General features: G+C 33.4%; 1 protein-coding gene across 1 annotated transcript in view; it reads right to left on the bottom strand.

The window, feature by feature from the left end:
- Positions 1 to 18,798, bottom strand: part of LOC135716250 (uncharacterized) — a 29,742-nt gene extending 10,944 nt beyond the window's left edge. The window contains exons 1-2 of the mRNA XM_065238933.1: positions 18,732 to 18,798; positions 7,933 to 7,985 (exon numbers count right to left, since the gene is read on the bottom strand). Coding sequence (XP_065095005.1) covers positions 7,933 to 7,985; positions 18,732 to 18,749 — 71 coding nt within the window. The 5' untranslated portion in view covers positions 18,750 to 18,798. The remainder of the gene's footprint in view (positions 1 to 7,932; positions 7,986 to 18,731) is intronic.
- Positions 18,799 to 23,759: the final 4,961 nt, after the last annotated feature.

Genomic DNA, 23,759 nt, shown 5'->3' with positions numbered 1-23,759 from the left:
CCAAAATTGTCTATGCAATCACTTTAACTAGCCTTCATATGCACATCACTGGATTAAATTATAGAAAGTTGTACTTTTTGGAGAACTAACTACTAAACAAAATTCATAACTCATAAAAAAAAAACAAAGCTGAGGGGCACGTTTAACTATTTGCAACTACTTGTTTTGACATTCAAAAAATGCGTATAGTTGCGACCTTCTCCGACTAGAATGAAATTTTCCAGAATTGTTTGTTATGGCCAATTAAAATGACGTCTGAGACAAAGTTGTAGAAAAAAAATGTGTGTAAATTGTTCGTGAAATTTTCTTGTTGGACGCTTAAAATTGAAAGAAAAACATGAAATAACCACTTTTAGGCAAATGTTTTAACTTTTTGTTTAAATGATTTTTTGACACAATTTGATTGATTAGACCTAATAAATTATTTTCTGTGAAATTGTATAAACAAAAAGTTTTTAAGTTTTCCCATGACTTTTGTCAATTTTTAAGCGTCCAACTTGAAAATTTCACATAAAAAACTTTTAGTATGCATTTTTAATAAAAATGGATCAAAAATATTAAAGAAGGTAATTTCTGTTATTAAACTTTTTAAGACTTTAAGGATTTTTTTTTTCAAAAATTTGGTAATTGTTTGCACTTTTTATATTTTTTTCTGAAAAGCATTTATTTCTTCATGCAACTAAACTTCAAATATCGTTTTGATTTGTTGTGGCGTTTTAGTGGATTTATTGAAAAATTTTGAATACGCCATTTTGAAACTTTTTACAAGATTCAAATTGGCTAAATTTAAGCTGAATTGTGAAGGATTGACAATAACAAGCAACCATATAAAGTTTCATGCAAATCGGAGAAGGTCGAGTCTGAAAATTATTTTGTTTTTGTTATTTGGCCTGGAACTTCTCTGTTCAATCACAGTGATATCACACTTCCGCTAATAGTTACGCCGTCCGTTTCAATTACCCGGTGTACCTTATTCAAGCATAAAAATATAAAAACAAATGTTTCACCCTGGCTATGGATTTCCAGATCTTTCAGGCGGGTTTTTCGTGAAAAACTTTTTCCAGATTATATTTTTTTTGGATATCTGAGATGATTTACTTACCGTTTCACTGCACAGCTACCCATATCCAATTTTATTAAATTCAACTGTTTATTCTTGTGGGTTATGTTTTCCTCATAATTTTCAATGTTTGTGATATTTTTTGGATTTGTTCTTGATCTCTCAATGAAAATGTTCTATTCGGAATAAAGTCCTTTTTCCAATTTTATTTTGCCTGATTCGGAAATAAAAATTATGTCTTTTTGTTTTCTGACATACGTTGATTGTTTTCTTATCAAATTTGAATCGTATCGAGGTTCGCACAAGCATTTGCAAGGCTTGGAGCTGGGTTAAAACTATTTATAAAAACCAATTAACTTGTAGATGGAAGCATCACAGTAGTAAGCGGAAAAATACATAAAAAACATTTCTTTAATACGCCCTTTTCGAATTTTACTGTGAAGAAAAACACATTTATATATTTAAATTGCAACCATTAGTAGCAGTGAACATGTTTCATTAAAATTCGAAGGGGTCGAGACAAAAGTGACATTTTATTTACCGTTTTGGGCTGGCAAGTATGAAGCTCTATTTGGAAGCAACATAGCATCATTTATGAACAATACATTTGAAGTATCACCAATTTTTTTAAATATTTTATATTCCGTTTGCTTAAAAATGAACATAACTATATTGCTCGTACTAATATCGATGCAGCTGGAACACTGCACAGTGGTTCCTGGTCGGCCAAAACCTCAAAAATTAAAGTTGATATATTTTTATTTCAATTTTTTTTTATCATTTTTACATGTTTTAACATTAGTAGCAGTGAACATGTTTCATTAAAATTGGAAGGGGTCGAGACAAAAGTGACATTTTATTTAGCGTTTTGGGCTGGCATGTATGAAGCTCTATTTGGAAGCAACATTTATGAACAATACATTTGAAGTATCACCAATTTTTTTTAAATATTTTATATTCCGTTTGCTTAAAAATGAACATAACTATATTGCTCGTACTAATATCGATGCAGTTGGAACACTGCACAGTGGTTCCTGGTCGGCCAAAACCTCAAAAATTGAAGTTGATATATTTTTATTTCCATTTTTTTATCATTTTTACATGTTAAGAGTATCTTAAATTGAATGATTTGTGCAGTTCTGTTGATAAAATATTTTTTATGGCTGTTATAGTGTAGAGATATCAATTTTTTTTTGAAAAAAATCGTAATGTTTCTTGTTACTGTTTTGCTCAAATATAGCAAAAAATAATGTATTTATAAACTTGGTTGCTTCAGAAGAAATGTTTCTCGGCTTATTTCACGTCTAAAGAGTGTCGTAGTGTTTTTAGTGACAGTTTCTGATATTAAAATTAGCAAAAACATACTTTTTTTCATATTTAGACTAAGCAAAACATATGACGGACACATCCGCTCACTATCATTTAGTAACCAAAAGATTGCTACAAAAGTTAGCTTTCAGATTGGCTTTAATGTGTTTTGAGATTTTTTGCGAAACATGTTGAAATTAGGAATAACAAGTAAAGTGTTCATTGAAAATATCTGTTTCTAAGTTATATAATCTGCGGTGTATACCGTAGCACAATGCCTTTTTCAAAGCACACCAATACGCACACACATACACACACGCACCATATAGCTATCTCTTATGGTTCATGAGTTATGATTTTTTAAACAAGCAGGTTAGGGTGGCCCCTACACAATCGACATTCTCTAAATATCTTTTTATACGTCCATTTCTCGTGAAATTTTTATGCCATATACTTTAAGAACTTTTTATGACGCATATTTTTGCTAAGTTGTTATCTCTTTTATTTGAAAAGTTATGACTTGTTTTGTTGAAAAATATTACTTTTTTTTAATTTAATTAAATGCTTTAAACACAAAAGGCTCTTGCAGTTTTTTTTTACCAAAAATGAAAAAAAAAAAACGATGTTTCCAATGAAATCGGTTTGCTCCATTTTGAGATATTGACAATTGAAAAGAGTAATTTTTTCGAAGAAAATAGCCTTTAACTTTCTAATCAAATAGATAGTAACCTAGTTGCTTGAGCAAAAATATGCGTCATCAAAAGTTCTAAGTGTAATCAGCACAATGTTTTTGCAAGAAATTAACGCATGAAAAGATATTCAAAGAAAATCGATTTTAGTGACCATCCTAACCTGCTTGTTTAAAAAATCATAACTCATGAAAAACGTTGAGTTTTCTACAAAGTTGCTTTGAATTTAATGTTCTACAACTGTTTAGAACACTGTATTGGTCTATCTCAAATAATAAATAGTTTGTATTTTTAATTCTCCAATTATAAGGACCACCTTGATTTTACGAACATAAAAAGATTGAACAAAAAATATGAAGCAACTTTCCGTAAGAAACCATATATCTAAAACTGACAGTTCGGGCGCAAAATTTTTTGTCTTCCTAGGTAAATACGGCTGGGACCATTGTGCATTGGTTTTGGTTCTACTACACTCCTTTTTGTGACGTCTTGATTGTCAAGTTTTCTTCGCACAGCTAAAAAACATCTATTTCAACTGTTTTTGCCTATCAGCAACAATTTTGAGGTTTTGTCCAACTTTTGTTCTAGGGGGAACCACTGTGCACTGGCGTCAAGTCACATAATTTTAATTTTTGAAATTCTCAATGATGACACCAACCAATTTTTTTGTGTAGAACAATGTATACATTAGATTTTTCAACATTTTTTATTGTATTTTGCGTCCCATGTTTACAATTTCAGAAAACTAACAATACAGTTTTATTAATTCCTTTATTTAACGTCAGTCTCTGTTCCGCAATCCAGTGCCAATCACCGACGGACATCGATTGCCATCCATTGACGGCAATCGAATGTGCAGGAAGGCAGCTTCCACACCTGCGTAGGATATCGCACCCATTCAACACACATGGGCCGGGACCAACGGCATTGCTTCCCTCCCGAAGGAAGACGTGACCAGAGATGTTTATGCCTCAGAAAAATCCCACCGACCTCGGCTGGGATTGAACCCAGACCCATTGGGGTGAGAAAGTAGTCGCGCTTACCACTACAACACCGGCGCCGGCTCCAATAATACAGTTTTAATAACTATGATTCTTCCTTATCTTTTACCGTTAAGCTATTCTCTAGCAGTTTTCATTGAATTTGAATTGAATATGCCAATTGCTAACACGTAACACAAAGTTCGATATAACTGGTCATTTTTTGACAAACAACAAAAAATAATAAAAAAAAAAATATTCACTTGTTTCCGTACGAAAAAATAAAGACAGCAACATGGAATAGATTTTTTTTGAGTTTTGGCTGTGAGTTCTTGGTGACGACTTACTTTGAATGTTCATTAAAAAGTTATGAGTTTCACAACCAATAATTTAAGCATTGCATAGTTTTGATTGGATCATAATCTTCCCATATCTAGATTATAAAGTGAAGAGTCCTTAACTGCAATCGTGTACAACATTGCGTATATTGCACTTATTCTTAGAGCAACCTCATCCTGGTTTGAACTAACGCGGAGATATTTGAAATGTAGGGCTGTTCATTCATCATGTTTGCACCTTAGGGAGGGCGGGAAGTTTATTGGCGTTTATGGGTTTATTTCTGGGGCCTCATAGCCTAGTCAGTAAAGGCACGGTATTACCAAGCCGAAGGCAGCGGGTTCGATTCCTGGTCTGGTCTAGGGAATCTTTCGGACATAGAGTATCATTGTGCTTGCAACACAATATACAAACTCATGCATTGGTATTGGCATCGAAAGATCTCAATTAATAACTGTGGAAGTGCATTTGAGAGCACACAATAAGCTAATATGCACTTAGCAATAAGCTTGAAATGCGAATAAGAAGAAGAAGAAGGGTTTATTTCCACGTGGAGGTCTAAGCCTAGTTTATGAACAGCCTTTGTTTGAAGATTAATACATTGCAATACCATAAATTAGGACATCGTTCTGTTCGAAATGTTCAATTCCCTGTGATCACCTGATGCTTAACTTAGGTTTCCAATCCTAATGATCGACTGATTTGAACAACTGAATCGTTGTCAGGTAGAAGAAATTCAGAGCTCGGCTTGTGATATTGAATTCGCTTTGATAGTGTTGAAAAGAACAATGCGCTTTGCTTCTATTTTCCCCAATGACTTTAATTGTTTGTTTGTTAATAACTCGGCCAAATTATCATTTTTCGGTACGTCTGATGTTGGTTTTGGTAGCCAATATAACCTTTTATGGAACTGCATTAAACATAATCGGGAAATTGGTTCACTTGGCTGTAGTAATCTAAAGAGAAAATCGATAATGTGAATCGGTTACACTCTTATGATTTAGAGCACTAGGCTTTTTCATTCTGTTTGTATATTTTTATCAGCAACTGACATAGTTTTATTTAGTTGAAGATTCCTTTTTTTTTATTTGTCGTTTTATTGTATGATGTAGGGGGAATGGATGTAATGTCGGCCTAAATGTCCCTAATTTGGGTCCATACCTTAATTCCGCGATCGACTAAATTTTTAATAGCGACCAAAAATATGCATTTGTGCCGTCACAATAACGCATTTATCTAGATAAATTGATAAATAGCAGATTTTTAGCGATGGGCTCAATCTTAGATCCATAGGGCAACATTATAGCCATTTCTCCTTCATACATAAAATACAGATCTTTAGCTAAGAAATACCCTGGTTTCGGCCACTCACTTAGAAGAAAATGTCGAAAAACATGAATAAAGTACCGTAATGCACCGAATGTTAGACGGTCCGTTAAGCCGGACATTTAATTTATTGTTAAATATTACGCATAAATTCCAACAACAGATATGTGTGATACTGCAGATCGATAATAAAAGACCAAGAAACAATTGACATGTAATTTTTTTTTATTTACATAAACAGTCACAGAAAAAAAGTCCAGAATCCGTTAACCGTTATCCGATATCCGTTTTTTCACAAAATTCAGAACAAATTAGTTTGCACAGCATTTCTCAATATAAGGGTTGCAACCGATGGGTCGCAAAAATTTAGACAACGTGGTCATGATTAAAAAAAATATGCAAAATTTATCTGAATTTAAAATTGTGTTGAAATTGATTTACAATAACAAACTAATAAGTTTTTTATTTCAAGGATTATAACTAATTGAAATTGATATGTACGCAAATATCAACAAATATTCATCCAAAATGATAAAAGCATTGACATTGACTAATGGAAACTTTTATCCAGAATTTTATTTTCTTAAATAGGTGAAATGGATGTAATGTCGGTCTAAATGCCCCTAACTTGAGCCCATATATAAATTCAGCAATCGACTAAATTTTAAATAGTGACCAAAATATCCATAAGTATATCCATAGGTCAACATTAGAGGCATTTCCCCTACGTTAGCATTTCAAAATCATTAAAAAAAATCGACGCCATTATTGAGATTAATGGTTAATTTCAGGTTGTTCAACAATTTAAATTCTGGCCATTTTAACATTTTTTTATGTTTCAGGCCATTTTTACAATTTTGGACAATCTTACTCAGTGTTGGACCATGTTTGACGATTTTAAAGTAATGTGTTTTTTTTTGCCATTTTTGGCCCCATCTTTCAAGTAGCTATTGGTCATCTTGAAATTTTTGGAGCATTTTTTGCATTTCGGGGATATTTTAGGCGTTTTAATGAAATTTTTTTAATTTTTATGCTAGTCTCGAAAGTGTAAAGTATTTTAACATTTATTTTGCGTGTTTTTGGCCATAATTACATTTTTAATCATTGTTGGTGTACTTGTTTTTTTTTTAGGCGATTTTGACATTTTCGTATCATTTACGTTTATTCAACAATTTTGTATGTGCTAGGCCACTTTTGACGTTCACGTTCTAGAGTTGACATTTTTAAGAATGATCATATTCATAAGCTTATCAAAACTCCAAATATTGCTCAAATTTCACCAAATCTCTAACCTAGATTGAGAATAGTTTACAAAACAACTTTGTCGAAGACTGGTGAAAATGAGCAATATTTGAGTTTTTGGCAAGTAAATGAAATGGTTCGCAAATCCAGATCATAACCAAATTCATTCAAATTTGACACCGTTGTTGGGAACCTCAATACACATCGGAATAGTAGTGGGGAGTAGGGGGTAGTGATCTACCATACAAACTTGACCCACCCTAGAGGGCATGCCAAAATATGACAATATTTAAAATATGAAAGGTGCAAAAGCAGATACGTAGCCAGGAGGAGCGTTTAAGGATCACTAAGGGTATATGTTTATGGTGAACACTGATCACTGTTAAATGTATATTAATTTGCTTTCGATTATATACCCGCGGTAGTCACAAACCCGTCATCAGCAAGAATAAAACATATTTCTGTGAAGTCATCCAGAAATATTGTTATTGCTGGTTTTTGGGAAATCGTATTTTTATATTCGTCCTCCCAGCTGAAAATGAATGAAGTTATGTTTTAGGTCAGACACCCACTGATGTGGCGGAGGTGTTGCATCTGCTAGCATGTCAAAACATCATGCATAATGCCACATCGCCGCCACACCAATACAATATATGTTTTATTCTTGCTGATGACGGGTTTGTGACTACCGCGGGTATATAATCGAAAGCAAATTAATATACATTTAACAGTGATCAGTGTTCACCATAAACATATACCCTTAGTGATCCTTAAACGCTGCTCCTGGCTACGTATCTGCTTTTGCACCTTTCATATTTTGAATATTGTCATATTTTTGCATGCCCTCTAGGGTGGGTCAAGTTTGTATGGTAGATCACTGTGGCGCCCGGCCTTAGGAGTTTTTTTTCTTCCTATCATAGGATATTCACATTTATGAACAAATTATATAGTGCAGAGCTGTACATAAATGAATAAGCATACTTATTATTACCCGGCAGCAGTAACTCCAGCTATAGAAACCACGCAGAGCAGAACGGCCAATATCTGAAAAAAAAACAATACATGAAATAATATGATAATATTGAGGTTTTTGGCTCAGGCATCGATAATATTCAAAATAATAATTTTGCCTAAAACGATTTTTTTTTTTGCTATTGACAATGTTGGGTTGGATACTAAAGCGTTGATGAATATCCACAAACGTGTCCTGGTCGCATTGTTAATGCATTTGTTGATTTCGCTCGTACGTAACATCGAAGATTAGCGGCGCCGGAGGTGTATTGGTAAGCGTTTTTGCCTCTCACCCCAAAAGGCCTGCGTTCAATCCCAGTCGGCACCGTCGGGATTTTCTGAGGCCATGAGTTGATGGGTCGATAGGTAGGGTCCAGGTGTGGGAGCTGCCTCCCTGGCGTCGGGAGCATTGGTACTCAGTACGGAAAACAAGATCGAAGAAAAACAAATCAAGCAAAAAAAAAGGGAAGATTTTCCGAACAAACGCAATCCATCTACCCTGAGATGAAGTGCTAGCCGCATAAACAATAACAATAAGAAGCGCCAATCCACCAATTCGGAATATCATCCCAACTGTATGCGCTATGGTCATAACATCTATTTTATAGTTTGTGTATGGTACCTGTTTATAAGGTTAGTCATTGTTTGTAATGGTAATTGATCAAAACAGTTATCAGTTACAATGGTTATATAAGTATTTATAATTGTTTTATTTAAGAACCTCACCCTCCATCAAAAAGAAATTAATTGAGTTATTATGATTACAATTGAAAAATTTCAGCAAAATCGTTATTATTGTCTTATTTCTAAGTTTGTACCATTTTGTGCACTAGTATTAGGCTATAACAAATATTAAAATAAAATTATGTGCTATCACTACAAAGCATATCAAGGGGGAGGGGTAAAAAAAACGAATGTTTCGTTTATTAAAAGTGTTCGAAACATATCCTTCATTCAATCAACTTTAACTTAACTTTTTTGTTGGCCAACAGTTTTTGTTGGTGACTAAGGAATATTGTTGGTTTTAGCGAGGCAATTTTTGCAGAACATGTTCTTGCTAGAAAAATAACCATCTTATTAATTAAATATTGAAAATGAAATTATTGCATCGATTTTGATATTAGAAAAAAGCTTCAATAATGCATAAACTAAGCACGCCTAGCGTGCACAAGAGAGGTGACAAATAGATATCAAACTGTCAAACCAGGGTCCGCATCGTGCTCTATTGCCGTGCGAATTTATTTGTTTTTTTTTTTACAGAGGGAAGTGTTACTGCTACCTAAAGCTACAACAAATTTAAACAACACTTTTCAGTGCTTAATATACCTGTGAATTTTCTACCTTTTTCGACTCTTATTCCTCTTCGATCCTTGTTTGGACCCTACACGAGGTAATCCTGCTTGGATAATGATTTGGAAAATTCCTCTTTGATCCTTCAGATACTTATAGAAATCCGCTTGGAAGCCGATTTGGATAAACTATTTTTTGCCGCCATGGCGCAATTAATTTGAGCAATCAATTCGATTTGCTCACGGATGATGAGTAAACTTTCCCGGCTTAATGCTGAGAAGGAAAAGATTTCCCTTTTTGTAATAACCACTTCCGATTTCCTAAGAAATTTTAATGTTCAAATTGTGGGGAAAATCAGAAATCCAATTTTTAGGAATGTGAGACTCGCAAATCGATTCAAAGTGACAGGTAGAAGACGCTCTACGTTTCCGACCAGGTACAAATTCCTCTGCTGTTAACAACGGTCAGCGAGGAACAAATTCTACATTCGTACCCGGATGTACAAACATCACCCCTGCTTCAAATTCTTCATCTTTACCTGCTCCCCTCGCTGCTAACAATGTTCAGCGAGCAAATGGAGCTACCTATGCTGCTATTGGTAGACTGATAGATATCAAATTACTAGCCAGCATAATTCTAACGGAAGTTTTGATAATTTTGACTTAGGAAAAAAATTTGAGGATGGTCCCACCTCTTGCCGCTACAAAGATTTGAGCTGGACGATTTATCTTTATGATAACTATATATGCCATTTTAACCAGGTTAGCAAACAAAATCGAACTGGTTACAGTTACAGATATAAATTCCCTCTAGAGTTTACAGTTGCTTCACAGCGATATAAATGTCCACCTAAATATTCATAAGTATTACAAGCGATCAAGAGTTAATGAACAATCAACAAAGCATCCTATTACACTAGCAACCCCGCAATCTTATGCTATCATAATTTTCACAATGTCAGGAATGCTCACGAACCCCCAACATTTGCCAGAAAACTTACTACTAGGTATCTTCCAAATAAGCTTCAAAACTGCATTTTTTTGAGCTACTATTATTAAATCAAATATTAAAAATCCATCATCACCATCGTGACGAACAGAAAAAGTTTTTACAGTGCTACAATAATTATTTAAAAGTCGTTATGACAGCTATCCATATAAACTAATCCGGTAGAAATAACTTCGTCAAGGTACATAATGATGATTTTGAAGTTGCCTCCTTGGCGCAGTACTATAGAGGTAGATAAAATATTAAATGTTGAGACTTTAGAACACATGTCCAACAAAATAATTGATAATTTCAGGCAAAAATCGTTGCAATCCTCAATTGCAACGATTAATTCCCTTTAAATTTAAGTAAGATTTAGTTATAAGATTTCAATTCATATACTGACATGCAGGTTTAGAAAACCTGTTTAAAATAATGAATTTCCAAAGCAGGATCAATGTAAAAACATTTATATATATATTATAACAATTAAGGCTGGTAAGTTACTGTAGCTTGTATGGGAAAATGTATGAAGAAATACAATTTTTAAGCTTTTGCCCCTAGATGACATTAGCAATATTCTCATAAGAAATTATATACTCAACAACTTTATCAAAGACTGGAAGAGGATCCAAATTTATTCTGAAAAGCTACTAGCATTTTATAGAAGCTATGTCTGACTGATGTTAATTTTTATTCTTTCTTGAGTCTCCTTTATAAAAAATAAAAATTAGCTAGATATCGTTTCAATAAAATATTAATCCCTTTTAAAAATCAACTAGGATTATATTCCAGTATTTGACAAAATTATTGAGCATATAATTTCCTAAAAGAACATTGTATTTAGTTTCGTTTGCAACGCCGGCAAAACATTAAAAATGGTTACCCAAATCGGTTATTAATCAATAATTTAAATTGTTGGTAGAATTATATCAATTTCAAATGTGATTTAATGTTGTACAACTAGACTAATAACTTTCAGTACACACTCAATCTAGTTCGTTAGAATTTCCAACAGTCGTTTACCTCGGCATTTAAATTTACTGATACCTCTGCAAAATATCTGTTTTTTTCAGAGTCTCGGCAATTGTTTTACTGAATTTCAGCAAAATGAATTGCAAGACTACTCGGCAAAAACAAATTAAATGTGTAGGTAACTTGAAAATTTCCTTATATTTTATCTTTGTAACACTGTGATATAAATATTATTCAATTTTATTCGAGAAAGGCACTTTTGACTCCTCAATTTTGTGTGCTAAGCCATAAATCTTCTAGATCTGTTTTATACATGTAATATATACGTATTTTTTATGGTCAAGGTCACGAAGGCTCTACAACACTGATGGTTAATTGAAACAATCCTGCTTGTCATTTTTAACTGCTCAAATCCAAACTTTTTTTTTTGCACTTTATGTGGTTGGATATACATTTTGGATACTCTTCCTCTTTTCTGCTTCATAAGCATTTTGAACTGCAACTCATTATTCACAAACATTTTTAATATTCGAAACATAGGGACACTGAGTATGAGCTCTGTAAGACAATAGCAAAATACACGCTTAACCAAATAAATGCTGACATTGCACAGTGGTCCAGGGGGTGTTTTTCAGGTAAAAACTAAAAAAGTGCATAAAGATGTAGTTTAATCAAGTTGGTGTCTTCAGACAAGTTTAGATTTAAAAAAGACGCATCTGATGAAGGGGTCGTCCATAATTTAAATCCCTTAGGACAAAAAATAAAATTTCTTACTATATTTCTATGCGGTTTAGAAAAATAAAATGATCCACAAAGTTGTAGATCTTATCATTTCCGCAAACTTTGTTGAAAACATCAATGGTTTAAATCGTCGTTTTCATTGATATATGAAGTATTTTATAAGGAAGGTCCCTTCAAATCGTTTTTTCAACCATATCTTTTTTATTTGAGTTTTTCGTGGCATACTATGTTTGAAAGAGTTTTTTCGTTTACCAAAACAAGCAACTTTTTAGAGTACTTTAACACGCTACCTCACAAATTCAACATGCTAAGAGCGTTTATTTGCTCAAAACATACGATATTCTGGTGAATATTTTGCAAATGGGGGCAACCAGTTTTTTAAACTAAAGACGTTATCAAATTTAACGTGCTTTGATGAATACTTTCATGTAAAAATATTAGAGGGGAAATTGTTTTTCATTACAGGACAGCTAATTTAAAATCATGGTTTTTAGCTCAATTTTACTTAAAATTGGCTCTTTTCTAACTAACTTTTATACATGGTGGGTTTTGGATCAATTTTGGTTCTGGTCACTTCCCCGGGGGCATCCGCTAAATGCCCGGAAGTGGCTAATGTGGTCATAGATACATAGTATGGACACCATTGATCTTGTTGTTGAATTTTGGTGTATTTTGATGTGTCGGTTTTGTTCGGGTCATCTTCTCTGTTGACACCGTTTAGATTTTTCACCGCACGACCACAAATAGGATTGGGTACTGGTAACATAATTCACAACTTTTGTATCGACCATACTGAAATACAGTTTTGGAACAACTGGAAGCTCGATACCATTTGATCGGTAAATGTTTGGATTCAGCAGACCAATTTGCCTTTCCATATGCTCAACTTATTTTGACGTTAATTGTGCATTTTCTTTGGCAAACAGTAATTTTCATGGGCGACATAAAGTAACTGATGATGGTAGAGTATTGACCCAAACTATTTCCTCCGTAGCTGACCCAGTTTTCTTTGCTTCTATACCCAGAGGGGTCGAGAATACCAATATGTGCGAATCACTATACTCCTTAACTTCACCGGCTTTGAGCTCGTCACTAAAACCTTGCTTATATTTGGCGTGATTACTGCTGCCATCACATACCCACTTGTAGATAACGGTTAGTTCATAGCTACCATAGAACTGTTGCAGTTTTTTAACAGGAACCTGACTGCTTATTAAGCGGGTTGTAGTATGGTCTGGAAGTTCTTGAAGCCTAACTACTGCCACGGATAGCGAAATCGATAGTCCTGTATAAGACATAAGTGTAATTACAGTTTTAGTGCATCCTATAGTCCCTTTTAAAATTTACCAGAGATAATACACTTCCTTTGCTTCGAGAATTTTCCCATACGCTGGATACATATCTGCGCCGTTTTGAATAATACTAAGCCAAATACTCATCTATTGCGCTTTCGAGAAATTATGTTTACATATAAACGCAAGATCTTCTTCTGGTCGTATTCCCCAGAAGAAGCTCTTGCGTTTATATGCAAACATAATAAGATTTTGGTTTCTGAGGTTTCCATTGAACTTGGTGCTTTCATGATGTTCTCTACAATCTCGGCATTCTTCTTTCCTGTTACGTAAAATAAGGTAATGCGTTTGACATTAATTTCAAATATCATCAAGCTTGATACCTGGCGGTTCAACACTAGATGCTGCGGCAAACATCAGTTTCATTGAAGAAAAAAGCTCCCGCAATTCACGCGTCCTATTTGTGCTCGACTTTGAGAACGTTTTCTTGGGGCGACCTTTGGCGTTCTCGAGACTTTCAGCGTCTCAAAAATTAGTTTTCCTAGAGTTTTTCAAATATTCCCCAATGATGGTGCTTTTCCTCCACCAATTGTTGAACTTGACAATGAAATCTTTTTTTTTCGCTTCCGACTACACACTACCAGTATTTTTGTACATGATCCAACAGCTAGGTCACAACTTTCCCTTCCATTAAAATGTAAACCAGCTCCTTGTTTGCAATTAATATTCCTGTAAATACTTATGACTAATAAAAGTCCTACAATACTTGTGAAAATACACTTACGTTCCGTCATCTTCGAAACCCTTTAACTTCAGCGCGTGCAGTTTTCTTGTAAAATACTGAATAATAATACTGTAATACTGAATAATAATACTTTAGAGTCCTGAATAATGAAAACTTTGACTGATTCACAACTGGCAAAACTTAAGAGTATCGGAACTACAAGGCTGGATTCTAGAGATTCGATTGAAATTCGCTTCGTCAGATTATTTACGATTCGATTACGATTAACGATCCGCAGTATTGAAGTTCTGCTTCTGATCATAATGTTAGTTTTGGTACTCTCCGAACCAACTAAATCTAATGCATAGATAACTTTCAAATATTGTGAGAGGTAGTTCATGCTGATGGTTAATATTGACGTATCACTATGGGGCATTTTCATACAACCAGGCGGTCAAAAATATTTCTATAATTTTTTCACAATTTCTGCTATTATTCTTGCTTTGTTTCATCAATATAAGGTGTGCGTTATCACTTTTCAACATTTTCACGACCAACTTTTGAAAAGGGCCTAACTTTTGATTAATTAAAATTTAATTTTCACCATTTTATAACGGTTACAGTTTCAAGCTTGTTTTCAGAGAATTAAATCTATTGAACAAAGACAACCTACCATGGTTTTATTGGGGGGAACACCGTCAAAAAATTAAAAAAAACCTTTTTTTTTTAAATATGTTTATTTTTTTCAACAAATCTTCCATAATAACCGAAAATTTTCAAATCGCTTATATTTCCAATGGGGCAGGTTGGGGCAGGCAAACTCTTCAGTACTTGTTAGAGTGCACTGAAAACTTCATCCAGAGCTGATAATTTGCCTGGGAATGTGCAAGACTCGAAAGTTTGTGATCAATAAAGTTAAATTTTCATTAATTTTCAATTATTTTTTTTCTATTTTTTTTTATTTTTTTGTCTCCATTAAATTTTCAAATGGATTTTATTTTCGGAAAGCTTATTAAATTACCTTTCCAACGATGTATAATTATGTGGTAGTTATATGATAAATAGTGGATGAAATTTTATTTGAGTGGCAGTGTATTTTTGCGGCAAAATTTGTACTTTTCTTACTCTTTTTTGCCTTCGACATTCGATATCTCAGAAACTAAAACTGCTAGAAGCTTGAAACTTTCAGATTCTCTTAGTTGAAATGTTTACTATCGACCAAAAATAACGAAAAAAGGATTAGTGAAAGTCGATTTTTTGATTTTTGACCGCCTGATATCTGATAGTGCGTATGAACTACGTTTTTGTGGAATAACTGGGGTGCAAATCGAAAAAAAGAATGTGTGACGAAATAGTGTCAGGTTTTGACTTACAACGCTTATGACTTGACCAATTATGGATGAATTTCGAATCTTATTGCATCACTTGATTAAAATTTGATGTAAGATTCGTTTATTGCATATATTATAGTTGCTTATCATTTATAGTTGATCGAAAAATTTTACCATAATCAACCATTTAGTGCTCGCTTGCTCTCGCACTTGCTATGACTATCAGGCAGAATTTTTTTGTGTAAGTTCCTCGGCGGATGTATTAACACAGTGACGCGAATCGATCAAAGGAGATCGAGCCTTTTAAAATGTTTGGCTTATAGTTTTTACAAACCCGTTCAAAATTACCCAAAAATGTGTGGAATAGGATGAATTATTTTCGGAGTAAACAAAGGGAATTCAAAAATAGGTAAAAGCTTTACCAACAATAAGGTAAAAAATTACTTAAAATTAATTAATATGTCGAATTTTTTGCGTGTTAACTAAACAGAAGGTTGATGTCTTGGTCAAAATTGTTCAGATGGAAAAAGCGTATTGGATGGTGGAATGCTCAGTTCAGAACTCGCTCACCAGGTAGCGAGAGTGGGCCTTTTGGTCTCTAATTACTTGCTTAACATGACATCCCGATTTGATAGAAAATTTGTGTCTTGGGAAAAGTTTTGCAGGTGGACAATACCTATTGGATGCAATATAAAAATGTTATATAATGTCAGATGCACTGCAATGTATTATAAACTGGAGGGTTATATGAAATGCAGTTTAACATACGATTGATTTTTTTTATTATTATTTGTTTTCCGTCAATCTTGTTTTCCGTACTGAGTACCAATGCTACCGACACCACGAGGGCAGCTCCTACACCTGGACCCTACCTATCGACCTATTAACTCATGGGCCGGGGACCAGCGGCTTTACTTCCCTTCCAAAGGAAGCCGTGATCATGGATATTATGCCCCAGAAAATCGGGCGTCGCCGATTGAGATTGACCCCAAGCCTTTTGAGGTGAGAGGCAATCACGCTTACCACTACACCACTGGCGTCGCTAACGATAAGTTTTAATTATTATTCAGTTACAGAACGTTTAGTCTCCATGTTTGGAACCATATCAAATATTGAGTGCTAAAAATATAGTCTTCATTTTAGGATATTGAGGTCACCTAATTTCAAATATTTTAATAATGAATTGAAACATTGTTGATTTGAGAATTAAGTTTATGTGTTTTTAATCAAGTGAATATTATTGAATGATGAAACAGCAATAATCGTGTATTAATCAATAATGCAGTTTTGCGCTGTACACAAACCCTATCTTTTTTTAATTGACTTTGATAATGTCAATAACATAATATGGCACACATCTCTTAAAATTAGCAGAATCATAATATTGTAATGTGATATTTATCTTTCAAGCTGTGTGGTTTCCTACAAAAATTACATTTTTAATGAAAGAGATGATTAAACTTTGATATAAAAGAAGTTAGTTCGGAAAAGAGCCAATTTTAAGTAAAATTGAGCTAAAAACCATGATTTTAAATTAGCTGTCCTGTAATGAAAAATAACTTCCCCTCTAATATTTTTACATAAAAGTATTCATCAAAGCACGTTAAATTTGATAACGTCTTTAGTTTAAAAAACTGGTTGCCCCAATTTACAAAATATTCACCAGAATATCGTATGTTTTGAACACATAAACGCTCTTAACATGTTGCAGTACTCTAGAAAGTTGCTTGTTTTGGTAAATGAAAAAACTCTTTCAAACATAGTATGCCATGAAAAAAACAAATAAAAAAAGTTATGGTTGAAAAGTCGATTTGAATGGACCTTCTGTAAAAAAATACTTCATGTATCAATGAAAACGACGATTTAAACCATTGATGTTTTGATTTTTTGTCCTAAGGGATTTAAATTATGGATGACCCTTTCATCAGATGGGCCTTTTTTTTAATCTAAACTTGTATCAAGACACCAACTTCATTAAACTGCATCTTTATGCACTTTTTTAGTTTTTACCTGAAAACACCCTCCTGGACCACTGTGCATTGAATTCACAATTTGCTTTCACAATAAAAAACTGAATTTTTTAGGAGCTGGTAAGTTTTAATTTAATTTGTTTTTCAAAGACGTCTACCGCATGTAAACTTGTGACCAGAGATGCCAGATTTACAGACATGTCTTCGCACGATGAATTTCGGCGCATGTCAGAATCTGTCCACTTACCGGGGGTACTCGGTACATCTAAAATAGGCCATTGTGAACATTGGGTCTAAATATGTCCATCATTGATCTTATAGTAAAATTCTAATGTGACTCATCAACACTTTCTAAGCACGAAGCGTTTAGAATCGTATTAATAAGTTTATAGATTGTTCTTTTGATTGTCGATTTCTCCATATTTAAGTAGTGGAAAGTTGAATCTCTCACTAAGATGTGCTGTAGAAAACGTAGTTTACTTGTAGACTGAGTAAAATTTTCCGAGCCTTAATAAATCTTTTCTAATATGAGAAAAATCGACCAAAAATTCACTCATTCTAGAAGTAAACACTCAAAGAATAAATCACGTATCCAACGGAAAATATTCATTAGAATTTTACATAACTTTCAAGTGATATCGTAATTGGGAATTGCACCACAAAATCACATGAAGTTTATGTGTCAAATGAAATTTAAGTGATTTATCCTTTTGAACTCAAGTGATCACATGAATTTTATGTGAAATTTAGCTAGATTTTATTGGTTATTAATGGAAAAATATTATGTGCATTCCCAATGGAAACTACATGAAAACTTTTTTCCGTGTACTAATTTCATATGTACATCGAGATGTTTCTCATATTAGAAAACAAATTCCTGTAAAAGCTCGGAAAGTTTTACTCAGTTTGTTAGTTAACTACATTTTCAAGAATATGAGTGAACTAATCTCAACTTAGAGTTGACCTCATTTGTCGTGTAATCGTAATTTTTTTTTATTAATTTATGTTAACGATTCGCAACTCCAATTAGGTTACATTCGTTAAAAGACCTGCTCCAAACACCTGGTTTTTGCTCAAACATGACTTTTAAAACATTTCAAATTTCGCATCTATTTCACAACCTCCCCGACACACGCAAAGCTTTTGCTAATTTTATGAAGCCCAATAACAGACATTTCTGAAATTCACAGAAATTTTTCGCAGACTTCAGAAAAAAATATCTGGCATCTCTGCTCGTGACAAATAGGATATGAACGAAATAAAATCAAATGATGTTTTGCTTTTCATATTTTTTTCACATGTTTTCCTCCAACATACACTGGAGACCTTTTCACATATTTTAAAACTGCACACACCCACAGCTGATTGATTTAAGAAGTTTATATTACATTTTAAGTATTACTACTATGCCACTAACTTGCCAAACACGATTCGTTTTTATTCTAGATTTGTGGTTTAATAACACTTACCACAAACTTCAGCTTCATTGTGCAAAATCTAAACTAAACTTACTGCTGTATTGATAAAGGAAATCTGATTGTTATTGACGGTATGATTTTAGCTTTTATACGTACATTATGTTAAGCACCCCTCTCCGATAGAGTAAAGCGAACTTGGAACGAAATTTAACGATTGCGTTCCATACATAAAAGAAAGAAACCCTTATATGTTTGTGCAGCAGTGAAAACATTTTCTTTTGCCTCGTTAATTTGCAAGCGTTGATGAGCGAACTAGCGTGTGTGAAAAGAAAAACAAGTACAATAGTTTTACGTAGGTATGTAGGTAATGAACAGATATTTATCATATTCTTATCAAAACTTATAAATCACACCTCTTGCCATTTATATTTACTAAAATTTCTCGTATTTTGATTTAATTCGATATTTGTATTTAGCCATAAAGGCATTGAGTGTAAATCGAGAGGGTTATCGTTTGCGAATCACATCAACATATTTGAAGGGGTTGAATCTCATTTTACGCAAATTTATTGGTTTAGTATCATGTGAAATTTTCAATACTATTCATATTATGATAAATTTTAATATTTTAATATTTCATATTCCAAAATAATTTTTAATGGGGTAAATGATGTGCTGTATTTTCTCACCAAAACACATCGATGAAAGTAATTAAATGAAACCTTAGTCATACAGCTTCAACGTAAAACTTGGCCAGTGATTAGCGTTACGTTCAATGCACTTCTCATAGTATGCTTTAGCCACTAAAATTTGTCCTATCTTAAGAGCTAGCTGAGCCAATATGTGCATCGTGTGAATTAAGTAATCTAGAGCCAAGTTATCCTTACCCTTTTCTTGGTAGAGTAATCAAATATGACGGAAACAATTATATTTTACTAACAACAGCTTGTTATCCTTGGCGTCGTTTGAAACCTTAAAAAAAGAATAATAATAAAGTGTTACTTGAATATAAAAAAAGATGTTGCATTTCTGCATAAAAATATGGGTAGTGACAGTTTGATGGAATTTATTTTTGCCAGTCTGTGTTTACCACCATAATCCTTTTCTCAATAATATTTAGTCCGTCTAGCATAGAACAATGTTCTTTAGCAATGATCAATTCCTCACCAAATGACGAATCGGAAAGCTCGACTTTCCAGATTTGCATAAAACTTTGCATAATTGTGTGTTAGGGCAATCATTTACATTTTTACATAAATTCGGCCATTTTGAATGTTGTATTTTTTTCAAAATGGTGTCTTTGTAATTTTTCAATAAATTGCAGCTCAAAAACTTCACTTCTGATCGAAAGAACGTCAGAGACAAAGTTGTAGATAAAAATAAAGTCTTTATGGGGAAAATAAACATAGCATTTTTTTTTTGTAATTTTGCGTTGCATTTTAATGTCTCAAAAAGTATGTCTTAATTTTTTTTTATGCTTTTTTTAAAAAAGCTCATAAGAAATGTAAACTTTTGGAATATTTAAAACCATGGATATTTTAAATGGGCAAAAATCCTTGGACAAGAACTTTTGGTTGAATATTTGAACTTTTTTATGTAATTTCTACACACGAAACAATATTTGAGACATTTTAAATCGTTATCGTTATGTAAAGTTTCATGCTAATCGGAGAAGGTCGGAACTGGTCCAATGGAAAGCAGTAACCTTGAAATACAAAATTTTTGTTTCGAGTAGTGATTTCTGTTAGTTTCAGTGTGAAAACTGATTTAAAAACTGATGTCAGTCCGTTCTATAGAGTATTTGAACATAATTTTTAATGTTTTAATGTTTATTTTGTAGTAAGCATTGAGAAAATACAACATACATCGAAGTAGAGCAGATGAATCAAGGAAAGAGGGTTCGTAAAAAGACAAGAAAAAGGGGGAAAAGACGTCGGACACAAGATGCGATCGAGAGCCGCCTTTTTAGTTTGACGTTGAACAGATCAGCTAAGTTTACTTACATTTTAATGTGTTTTTTTATATTAATTTATTTGTACAGGCTCAATCGAATAAACTTTACAGAGCCGAGTTATCATTACATTTTAATGTGTTATTCACATAAATTTCAAATTGTTACAACTTAATACGCGCCAGAATAAAAAAAAGTTTTTTTTTTATTCTGGAAGTGTGAATGCATTACATGTATCCAATTGATACATCGATGTGTTCATGCGGGGTTTATTGTATATGAAGGAGACCTCAGAATGTACGTGTAGGAACAGGTATTCTTGAAATGGGTCACTGGATGTACAATAGAGCTGTCACCTTCCATCTCCAGGGCTAAAAATGTTTGCACCTATGATACAGGATAGATGCAGACAAGTTTTTTCCATAACAACACTGCCGGTTCAGTGGGCGACGGATTGTATCCACACACACACCTTAGTCATACAACTTCAATGTTAGTCATACAACAACCAGGTTTTTCTTCAAATGAAACATACCCACCACAAAAAAGGCTGATAAAGAGTTGCCGATAATATAACAGCTGATTAACACGCAGTTCAATTTCACACTCACCTGAAAAGTTTGGATACAACGCTCGTACAACATTTTCAACCCGTTTTGGTCAATTTTGTCAATTGAAATGGATAGAATAGCAAGTAGCAGATAAATTTAAACAAACAAACACGATATATGTGTGCGTGACATTGAAAAATGGATAATAGATGTGCGGACGCTGCTTAGGGGGCTGTTCATAAACTACGTAGACTCTTTAGAGGGACCCCACATATCTACGGCCCATACAAATTTCCAAAAAATGTACCTCTACGTAGTTTATGAAAAGCCCCTATATAGACGAGAATACGTCCTGAAATTTGTAAGAAAATAAACAATTAATTTTTGCGTACTCAGTCATTCTGATCGATTTATGTATCCTATGTGAAGAATTTCACTGAAAATTAGTTTCTTATTTCCCAAGAAATATATATTGATTTCCCTGGATTCAGAGATTTATTATACTGTGCAACATGACTCACTAAGTTCAAACATCAGATCCTTATGATAAAAGGGGACAAAACCCATGATACTTATCAACAAATATTTCCAGGTATATAAAGAAGGACCATGACCAGAACATCATTCGAAGTACCAGTGGCAGTTAGAATAATTAAAGAATTCATGCATCCCAAGAGGATGAACGGTATTCTTTGTCCTGAAAGATGGTTAAATATTCTTCAAATAACCTATAAAAAAATATAAAATATAAAATAACCTATAATAAAATTTTCAAAATTAAATTAACACAAACACTCTTTCAGGACATCTCAGTAGAAGAAGATCAAGACAGAATTATTGAGAAAACGCACAGCCGAGCCCATAGAGTATAACCATCGGATAATCTCCAAGGAATTCTACTTTCCCAAGATGAAGAATAAGGTATCCTCTTTCGTTAATCTCTGTCTTACTTGTCTCGAAAACAAATACGAGAGAAACCCTTATCGCGTTAAGTTTGAATATACCCCAACCCCGAACAAACCATTAGATATTTTTTTCATTTAGACATATTTATTTCCAGCCCGACGCTTTTTTTTCGGGTATAGAAGATTGTCGCGTTACGCTATGCTTATTCCAGTAAAATCTCGTTCTATTCCAGATATAAAAAGGGGTATCATTAAATTACTCACATCGCATGGTACACCACAAATGATTGTGTGCGACAATGAAGTCGCTCTAAAATCAATAGAAGTACGTAGTCTGCTTCAAAGACTTAACGTTGAAATTTTCTACACGCCTTCAGGTTTTTAGATGCATCAAACCAAAATACACCGATTTGACAAACAAAGATATAGGGGAAATGGCTCTAATGTTGGCCTATGTATCTAAGAGTGGGCCCATCGCTAAAAATCTGCTTTTTATCAATTTTATCTAGATGAACGCTTCATTGGGTAGGTATTATTGTATATTTTGGTCACTATTGAAAATTTAGTCGATTGCTGAATTTATGTATGGGTCCAAATTAGGAGCATTTAGGTCGACATTACATTCATTTCCCCTATATAAGATTGCTACTTCATTGTTCAACACAACCACTCATTCTGCGACGAAAATGAAGCCTATAGACGTATTTTTTGGACTTAAGTAGGGAAAAGAAAGACCTATAAATCTCCAGAGAATACTAGACAATAGAAATTAGATCTTTGATGAAATCGTTCAAAATGTAGAAACGCATCAGAAAAATCTTATTAAAAAACATAATAAAAAAGACAAAAACATAAGACATAAAGAACATAAGACATAAAGAACATAAGACATAAAGAACATAAGACATAAAGAACATAAGACATAAAGAACATAAGACATAAAGAACATAAGACATAAAGAACATAAGACATAAACATAAGAACAGGGAAAAAGAACCAACCTTCTCAGTAGGCGATCAAATTTACATTAAAACTTCAGGCATCCCCAATAAAAAGAAACAAATATTCAGAAAACAAATTGTTAAGGAGAATAGGAGGAAAACTGCCATCGAACGTAGGAACATAAAATTGCAGAAAACAAAATTGAAAAGAAAACGCAAGGCCTAACAAAAAAATTGCCTTGACAAAATCGTTATAAACTTACACACTAATTTTAATTTTACAGATAATATGTATATCATTTATACTATGCACCACGTTTTCCCTTGCTTTCTGTGAACCGTTTCTAAACATCATCAACATTGTTAATGATCCCATCGCTCAAATTAAGGAAAGCAATTGTAAAATTCAAACAGGATCCATAAAAACTATACACCCAATAAATCTAGATAGAATTGAGGATAGCATAGAAACTATTACAAACACATTTTATGACAAATTAACCCCTACCCGACGCTCAACACATGCACATCATAAACTCCACGATGAACGACATCATCGACCAAAATAACCACCAATACAGTATTAACGAAAGCATCGACAAAAGGATTACGCAGTTAACCGAAACTATCAATCAGATATCCGCTTCGATTAACGAAAACAAAGCTAGTTTGGACTCTTTAGATGATGTCACGATTATGTTGAACATAGATGTCATCAATGAACTTTTGGA

Source organism: Ochlerotatus camptorhynchus, unplaced genomic scaffold (assembly GCF_037179485.1).
Source record: "Ochlerotatus camptorhynchus isolate MF236.1 unplaced genomic scaffold, CSIRO-AGI_Acam_v1.1 ptg001178l, whole genome shotgun sequence".
Lineage (NCBI taxonomy): Eukaryota > Metazoa > Arthropoda > Insecta > Diptera > Culicidae > Ochlerotatus > Ochlerotatus camptorhynchus.
Note: the sequence above shows the minus strand (reverse complement) of the source record. Positions and strands in the feature narration are given on the sequence as shown.